Source organism: Fukomys damarensis, unplaced genomic scaffold, assembly GCF_012274545.1.
Source record: "Fukomys damarensis isolate Sample0158 unplaced genomic scaffold, DMR_v1.0_HiC HiC_scaffold_4, whole genome shotgun sequence".
Lineage (NCBI taxonomy): Eukaryota > Metazoa > Chordata > Mammalia > Rodentia > Bathyergidae > Fukomys > Fukomys damarensis.
The window spans coordinates 58,387,056-58,396,261 of record NW_022900916.1 but is presented as its reverse complement, the minus strand read 5'-3'; the positions used below and the strand labels follow the sequence as shown (position 1 = coordinate 58,396,261).

The following is a 9,206-nucleotide window of genomic DNA, read 5'->3' as shown; positions in this document are numbered from 1 at the left end:
CCCACCTGGCTCCCCCAGCCCCCGGTAGCGCGCCTTTCGGGCCGCGCCCGGTCTCGGCACAGAATTAGTTCTACCAGCCGGTCCTCCCTGCGCTCTCCGGACTGCGGCGTCTGTGCGCCCCTTGCTTAGCTCCTTCCCTCCCGGCTGTAACCCGCGTGTGCCAGGAGTGCGTGAGGGACCTTTCTGGGCCAAAACTGGGGAGTGTGCTGGGCTTCCCAGCCCACGCTGGGCAGGTACTGGCCTATTTTGCGTGGTGCGCCCGGTGCGCTTTGGTGACTTGGAGTAGAGCTGCGTGGCCTAAGGCTCTGGTTAAGTTAGTGACAGTCGGGCTCTTTTCTGTGGGCTTTGAGGCTTCCCCCACCCCCGCGGCGACCCCTTCCTTCGGTTTTCGATACAGTGTTGGCAGCTCCTTTGTTCCTGGAGTCAAAGCTGAGGGCCTTGGGCTAAAGGCGTTCAACACCCGAAGGGCTGAGTTATCTTGAGAGGCGCAGCCTGCTCCCAGGCTGGCCTAAGTGCCTTGTGAGGTGTGGTTTGGGGGTTTGGTCCGTCTCCGCAGGATCATTTTGAACATGCCGAACATGCCGAGGGCACTTGATGCACTAAGCTGGAAGCTGGTGACATCAAGTCAACTGGCCCTGTAAACACCCCGGTGGCTCAATCCCAGCTGCGGACACTAAGGCTACTACGCAGCGAACTCCACTCACCCGGAGAACTGACGCCTCGCCTCGCAGCCAGCCGGGCTACCCGGAAAGCCTCCGGCGACGCGTCCACTGCAGCGCAGTGGACCGAGTGTCCCTGAAGCTCCCTCTCTCAAGCCACAGGGCATTGTTAGGGCCAGAGACAGGGGCTGAAAGAAGCTTAGGCAGTTGCAGGGAACACACGGTGGACCCGGAGAGGTTTGGACGGTGAGGGGATACTTCTAGGAAATCCTCAATAGGCTTGGGGAAAACCCGACCCAAGACCCAAGCCCAGCCAGCCAGTGCTGGGAGATGGCACCAGTGGCCTCACGGGTGACCGTTCTCTGTGTTTTTTGCTTACAGATCAACAAAAAACTACAGTGATTGAAAACGGGGAAATCAGGTTCAATGGAAAAGGGAAAAAGATTCGGAAGCCTCGGACCATTTACTCCAGCCTGCAGCTCCAGGCTTTAAACCACCGTTTTCAGCAGACTCAGTACCTGGCCCTTCCGGAGAGAGCCGAACTGGCAGCTTCCTTAGGACTGACACAAACACAGGTAATTCCTGAGAAGCCCGAAAATCCCTGAAATGCTGGCCCAGCTTGCAGATCCAGCAGGAATTCTTGGCCTAGTCAACTAAGGATGAAGGAGCTTAAAGACAATTGCTTTTGCTCCACTTGCACATTTTCTTGGGATCACACAAGGTGGAATAAATAACCTGGTATTGAATACTGGATTGGATTTACACGTCTGCCCAACACTTGCTCGACGACCCTGCCCCAGGCTAGCTGCTTTTGGTGACAAAATTCATAATTCATTCAAATCTTATTCCAGAGCTGAACAACAGGAAAGAGAACAATCCAATCATGTAGGAGAAAAAACTATACAGGCTAGTAAGCAAAATGAGGCCCACCTTTCTTAGGATACTTTTGTGGGCCTTGGGAACTAATAAGAATTTCAACTCATTGACCCAGAAAGAAAAATTATAGAAGAAGGGTTCTGTTATGGAAGGGTTGTAACTGGGCAGGCATAGGCTCCAGAGGGGACAGTAACAGCACCAATGTGTGAATTGTTTGTCCTAGGATTTCCTAAAGATTGTTCTAACCTCAGTTGGTTAAATCATCCTGAGGGTGCTGGCTGAGGTACCTCTCTGGAGCAGAAGACTTGGGGCAATGGCAGAGTTGAAGATCAAAAAGAAATGCTCTCCAGATTCTAGCAGGTGAAGCCACATTGACATACAGTTGCTGAAGTTCTTTAGTCCTACTAATGGGAAGGATGTTTCACAGAAGGGGGTGTATTAGGACTCTGGTCATAAAGCCAGGCTAGAGTCACCTGTAGTTTTTGTCCATGTCAGTTATTTTAGCTGCATTGGGGTAATAGGCCTTATCTGAGGTAGATGATCTTCATTCAGCAAAGGGACTCCAGGTTTTATGAGATGATTGCTCAGGACTGGCAGTATAGTACATGGTCTTGGAAGCTCTTCTTTTCATTCTAGCCTGTTCTCTCTTGCCATATTGCCAATGAAAATATTGGGAGTTTGACATAAAGTGCTACTAGCCAGAGACTTGTATTGTTCTTGCAAAAGCAGATTTAAAGGTAAAGAAGTTTCTTCTTCAAATAAAGTAGATCTGGGAGGTCGGCCTATGTAGGCTCCTATCCTAGATTTCTGATTCATGTTTAGTTTTCAGAAGCCTTTTACTTTTAATGACTACACTAACAATCATGTGATGATTGTTGACTCCAGTTTGACTAAGCAATGTACAAAGCAGAGAATGGGGGAGGTACAGTCGTCAGTGGCTGCAAGATTATACGGTATATTTATGTTTGGAGAAAGATACCCTATGCAGCATCTGTAGCAATGGGCACTATATGCCTAGGTGTGTTCAAGGTATTTGGTTATAAATATATAGGCTTGAAGCCAGTCATAGTCATTTGCTTGTTGTACATGCATACAGATGCCAGCTTTTGTGATTGGTAAATATATAAACAGACTATTGGAGGAAGTGCATTCAGTTGTATGGCTTCGATATGAAAAGAGCTTACTTTTAAAATTCTTCATCAAATTTTGGACACATTTATTTCTTTTACTTTTTTATGTTAGTCTCACTTACGTTGATGTGTTAAGCCCAGGAGAGTGTCCAACTCAAGAATCACAGTATCCAGACAGATCTCTAGTAGTTTCAGGGTGAAGGGTGGAGGAGGCTAGAAAGAGGTGGAGGGAGACTTGGTCTCCCAGTGCTGCGGTAGCCCCCCCCCATTGCTTCTTAAGCTTGTAGCAACACTAGGGACACTGGCTTGGTATTTATCAGTCCTAATGATTGCTGCATTTCTTCCAGGTGAAGATATGGTTTCAAAACAAGCGCTCAAAGTTTAAGAAGCTGCTGAAGCAGGGCAGTAACCCGCATGAGAGCGACCCCCTCCCAGGCTCCGCAGCCCTGTCACCACGTTCGCCAGCGCTGCCTCCAGTGTGGGACGTTTCTGCCTCTGCCAAGGGCGTCAGTATGCCTCCTAACAGCTACATGCCCGGCTATTCGCACTGGTACTCCTCACCACACCAGGACACGATGCAGAGACCCCAGATGATGTGAGCTGTCAGAGGGAATACGAGAGAGAGGATGTCTAAACAAGGCAAGGAGGCCCCTGGACCTGCTTGTGTCTGCCAGACTAAGCCAGAGGAGCAGGCTCAGGAGAACTTGTATGTGTGGCCAGAAGCTGGCTGGGTCTCTCTGCATCTCTCTCTCTTTCTCCCCCTCCCCTTTTTGCCCACCCCTCTGCCCTTGTTCTTCTCTCTCCCCTCCTTTTTTCACTTTTCCTTATGTTTCATCCATTCATTCATTCATTCATTCATTCATTTCCCTCTTTACTTTCCTGTCCTCTCCTCAACTGCTTTCTTCCTTGAGCAACCTTAGTAATTTATCTTACATTTCAGAGAGAGAGAAAGAGAGAGAGAGAGAAAGAAAGAGAGAGAGAGAGAGAGAGAGAGGAGAAAAGGAGAGAGAAGAGAGAGACTAGTCTCTATGCCAGCGCTCCGAAAACCCCTCACTGTAAGGATATTTTCCCTTACCCCTTGGGATTCAGACTCTGAGCCTCCTCTTCTCTTTGGGAGTATCCATCAAAATGACTTTTTTTTACAGACATTTCTCCCCACCAGAAGAATCTGCACAAACATGGCAGCATTTTTACTTGTTTAATGAGCTTAAGACATTTCATGATGAAAGAGAAGCATTTTGGACGCCTGCATTTTTATTTACTAATCCCAGACTGACAAAAAGGAAAAAGAAAAAAACCCTCACATAACAACCCTTCTCTAAAGAAAAAGGAAAACTCGGCTGTAAGATTATTGCCAGGAGAGGAACGCTGCATGTTTTATCAAAATGCAATGACCAGAAATGACGATTCACTTAAAATACAAACAAACAACAACAAGAAAAAGGCTCTCTTCCCCCCACCCCACCCCCAGACCTTGAACTGCAATCAGAAAAGACAGAGAAAACAACCAAAATCGCTATTCTGTTGCTTTGACACCTTTACTAGGTGAATTGGTGGCATTCACAAAGCTTATAGGGACGTTTATATCAAGAAACATTTCTGTATATATTGTTGAATTTTAGTTGTATATATACTTTGTATGTTTTTGTCTTTCATATATGGAGTAAAAGCCACAAAATGCTGGGAGTGTCTTGTATATTTCTCTGTGTGCTTCTGTCTCTCTCCTTCTCCCTCTTTCTTCCTCCCACCATATTTTCTATCACTCTTAAAAGAATTTCTGTTTTCTAATGTGGGAAGTCCTATATATAAACATCAAGTGCCTGAAAAGATGTCACTTTGCACTTCTAGCCTTTGTCTTAAGTACTTTACCATTATCCATGGGTGTTTTCTCGGCTTTATTTTACATGTTAATTTTTAATTGTAATTTCCACACATTTATCTATTTTTTAACATACTAGAATGAGCTATCCCTAGATTTACCCCTAGATAGCCAGTAGTTTCTAGTACTGAAACTGAGTGCCCCCCTTCCCTCTTCTCAGACAAAATAATACAGCTGTATTTATCTTTGTTTGGAGGCAATTTTTAATGAAAAAAAAAGAAGAAAGAATAAAGAAAAATCAGAAAGTAAAAGTGCACAATTATGCCTATGTTTAAAATCCACTGCAAGCCAGCTAGGTAGGAAAGATGTACTATCCTTGATGAAATACATCCTTCCGATCTTATAGAAAGCAAAGAAATAATGAAAATGAAAAGTCCTTTCGTCATGCAAGCAGGAAGCCCCATACTGTGAGAATTAATGGCTACAGACCTGGGCATCCTTCAAATTATGAACCTTGAAACCACTGAGCCATTTATCAGAAGTCAATAGAGATACTCAGAGTGCTCCATATAATGACAGCGACATACAGTCGTGCAAAAGGACAGTCACTATAATTAGACACAAAGCAAAGACTACTTACCAATATAACCGTTCCTTTTTTTGTTGAGCAACTTCCACGCTCAGTCAGTCTTCAGAATGGTTTAAAACCGATCAGTCTTGTCATTTTCTAGCATTCGCATTGTTACATTAGGAAAAATGTTTTCTTTTCTTTTTCCCCCTTCCTACTGTGAAACTTTGGGTTCGTAGCTCCCCAGGATCAATTCTGAACAAAGCCTCCAGCTGCAGTGCCATCCAATTTGAAGCAGACATTGGGGACAATTTAAGGTTTTTATCCACAAGAAGGTTTTTTTCCATTCTCTTAAATGCAGCCATAATTAGAGTAATTTTTCATGTAGCCCGCTGATTACAGCGTTTTTACCGTCAAAGATAATTACCTGTAATTTTCTTCCACTTTTAATACTAAAAAGCCATCTTTATTTAGATTCAGGAACAGGAAAGGCGAAACAAAAGAGGGAAATTATTCTGTTATTCATACACAAATTGCAGAGACGTAGGACCTAAAATTGAAAATTAACCAAAATTATAATGCTGAAAAGAATGGAAGAGGCTGCAGAAGTACAGCTGGTAGTGAGGCTTTGCTGAATTATTCAAATTACATTAGAGGGAAAGCTACCATACATCGAAACCAACACTAATTTTTCTCAAAAAAAATCACCAGATACATGCCAAACCACTGTGAGTGCGTGGAACTCTGAAAACCAGCAAACGCACGTTTTCGTGTTGGAAGTGTGAATATGATATATCTGTATCGTGCTCTTTATCTCTTCACAGGAGTTTAATTAAATTCTGCCGAGGAGTCCCCCTAAAACTGCCCTTGGAACTCGGCTTCCTCTGGAGCTTGTGAGCCTCAAGGGTTAATATTTTCGCTCTTTAGAATGTATTGACCCCCTAGTAAACCTATTCCCCGAGGGAGGGATCGGTGGGAGGGGCGTGGGCGAAAGGCGTCGCCCAGTTGCGCTGCCTACTACGCCTCCCTACGTTCCAACTTCCCAGAGGTTGCAGAGTTCGACTTCCAAAGCCGAGTCTGGCCACATTTCCCATTTTGAGGAGGGTGAGGCGAGGGAGAGGGGGAGAGGGAGAGGGAGGGAGGGGGAAGAGAGAGAGAGAGAGAGAGAGAGAGAGAGAGAGAACAATAGGTGTAGGTACAGGGTGGGGGCTGGGTAAGGGTGAAGGAGACAATTTCTCCCTGGTGCCAATAAGTACCTCATTATCTTTTGACACAATTTAGTCAGAAGGTTTCTGCCTGCCACAGGAGAAAGGCTTTTTCTGTACTGGGGTGGGAAAAACCAACGATTTCTCAGGCTCCTACATTCACCATTACTAGCTGCTTATAATGTCTACGGAGCCAGAAAACAGCGTCATCTACAGATAGAACAACACCGCTTTCAGCTGGAGTCTTCCATGATGCCTTCCTAAACCAGACAGCTTCCTTGGTTCTGTAGCTAGGTTTTCTCAGCCAATCGTGCCCCTTCAACCTCAAGGCCTCGGGGCAGTTGTGCTCTGCGGGGCAATAAACTCCAAGATACGAATATCCACCCCCAGCCACAGCCCCTGTACACACACACACACAAACACACACACACACACACACACACACACACACACACACACACACACACCTTGAAGGCCCTGAAAACAGCTTCCAAAGATTTCAGAGGCCGTTACTCCCAAAACTTTACCCTAAGGGGAGAATGACCAAGAGTCAAGAGATTCAGGCACACCTGCCTTGGAGAAAGTCTGCATACCTGTGACTCTGAAGGAGCCCTGTCAGGAGCTCCCGTTTCATCTCTTGACTCCTCAAAACCTTAAATCCTGGCCACACGTAAAGCTCTCAATGGATTCACCTAAGATTAGCTGTGAATAACAATAGATTTTAGCTTGGGAGCTCAGGCTCCTTCCACACCCTACAGAAACCCAGCCCTTTTCATACTCCCCCATGGCCAACTGCACCAAACACATCAACACAGAAACCAAGAAAGAGAAATCAGGTTCTTAAGGATTCCAAACTGATCGGAACCCTGTTACTCACCAGAACAACTCTTTTACTGTTAAAGGGGGATAAAAGGGCAGAATTGAAAAAAATCTATAAAGCAAAGTTGTAGTCCACAATTAATTACAACAATAACACATATAGGTTGGAAAGCATGAGAAGAGAAATATGAGCTGTGCCTTGAAGTATGCAAGAAATAAAAACTTACCCCCAGCGAGTACTTCTTAAGCAATGATCAGGGTCTAGAAATCTATACTGAACCGAAGCAGAGGAGAATATTTTTCTGAGTCTCAGGACAGAAGCTCTTTCTCTATATTCTTGGTTGAGTGAGCACATCCAGGTGTGAAATTGTTTGCACACCCCAGCACCTCTTATATTGCCAGCAAAATTAGCTGTTATTACTGTCACTGTTTAGTGATGGTTAGCGTGATACAAAAAAAAAAAAAACTGCTGTAATCAAGACCTGGCGCATCTTTGCAAATTACAGATAATTGTAAACGTCCAGATTATGATAATAGCATCCTAATCCAGCCTGCAATATAATTATTACAGAGTGTTACATCTGAAACTGTCCAGTAGGGCTAATTCAGCCATTATTTAGACCCTATTTTTGCACTGCAAATGGGTTGCTGAGTTGAAAATGTACGATTGTAATTTCACGGGGCACTCAATGAGTAATGGTATAGGAAGAGGAAAATACAAAAGTGAAATGTGAACAGTAGCGATCAAATCAAACCCTGAAGGACAAAAGACTGTTTGATTCATATGGAAAAAGAAGAGCAGGAATTAAGAAAATAGCAAATCAGTGGTCTGAAGCATTATGTGTCCAAATCCTCAATAGTGCAGGGCTGATGTGTTTGCAAGGGCTGCTGCGTCTGCTGCTGCTGCCTGGAGTCTGAAATAATTTTTCTTTTTCTTTCTTTCTTTTAAAAAATCTGTGGTCTTTCCCTTTTCTCCTAAGGCATTTTTCTACTTTAAAAAAAGTGCCCCTCCCCAAAGCAAGGAATATTTGTCAGTTTTATTATTATTTCCATAGCAGCTGTTGTCACAGTGTGCCTGTCACTGGCTTATGAACATTTCCTTAAATGAATTTGCAATCTCTTGTCATCAGAGTAGAACACCCTGGGTGCTCTTAAGTGTTCCTGTGCTCCATCTTCACCTTCTCCACCTTCTTTCACAGAGAAAGTCAGGGACAGTCCTAGAGTCTATTAGTAGACAATGTATTGATTGCTGCTAATTAAAGACAGCTGGATGGGAAGCTGTCTTCTCCAGTTGACTTGGCTGGCTATTGGTTTTAATCCCATTATTAACTTCGATTAATTAAAAGTCATAAATTATATATCTTATAAACCCCCACATCAATGAGCCTGACTGCTTCTTTTTCTATGTGTCATCATACACCTAAAAGAGCAAGGCCAGTCTACTTAAAATATAAGAGAACCCAAGAGATACAGGCTGAGAGAGGAGAGAGGCTAGAGGGGGCTGGGAGACAGTATGGTTTGGTCCAGGCCCTCTGGGAATCCCAGCTATTACTTCTGGGAGAACAAACCCTGGTCTGGTGAAGAACTCCTCAGATGAATCTGTTTCCTGGTGGGGCCCTCCTGGTCAACGATACCTAAACCCCTTCTATCTCCAGGAGTTCAGATTTTCCCACCATGAACAGAGAATGTCCCAGGCATCTTTTCCAGCCTCTAGGCTCATGTGTGTTGATTCTCCTTCCTCTCTCCCAGAGCTGCCCAACCAGGGCCACCCTGCAGGGTGGCAAGCAGGCTTCCTAGCTCCTGTGAATTTACGGCCAATAATGAAATGTCCCCTGTTTAGTGACCCCTGTTTATAGATGAAAGTTGAGTCCATATCCCCCACCCTCTTTTCCCCACCTTGCAAATGGCAATTGGCAGAAAGTCCTTGACAATAAGCTTCCAGTGGCAGTTTCTGCCTTCACACCTTTCAAGGAAAAATAAAAATACTTTAAAATAAATCATAGCCTAGGAAATGTTTACTGTCCTTCACCCACTTTCTTTTAAATGGATTTTGTATGGTGGAGATTCCACAGAGAACTGTTACTGAAACCAGAAGAGAGGGAGGGAGGGAGGGAGGGAGACAGAGAGAGA

At 44.6% G+C, this 9,206-nt stretch overlaps 1 protein-coding gene and 1 long non-coding RNA gene across 2 annotated transcripts in view; both read left to right on the top strand.

Moving 5' to 3' along the window:
- Positions 1-3,465, top strand: part of Dlx6 (distal-less homeobox 6) — a 4,299-nt gene extending 834 nt beyond the window's left edge. Inside the window, exons 2-4 of the mRNA XM_033756070.1 lie at positions 28-233; positions 1,041-1,234; positions 3,013-3,465. Of these exons, the coding sequence (XP_033611961.1) occupies positions 28-233; positions 1,041-1,234; positions 3,013-3,264 (652 nt within the window). The 3' untranslated portion in view covers positions 3,265-3,465. The remainder of the gene's footprint in view (positions 1-27; positions 234-1,040; positions 1,235-3,012) is intronic.
- Positions 3,466-3,488: 23 nt separating this feature from the next.
- LOC104847845 lies at positions 3,489-4,351 on the top strand. Its single transcript, XR_776249.1, has 2 exons — positions 3,489-3,720; positions 3,811-4,351. It is a non-coding gene; the product is annotated as an uncharacterized LOC104847845 (long non-coding RNA).
- Positions 4,352-9,206: the final 4,855 nt, after the last annotated feature.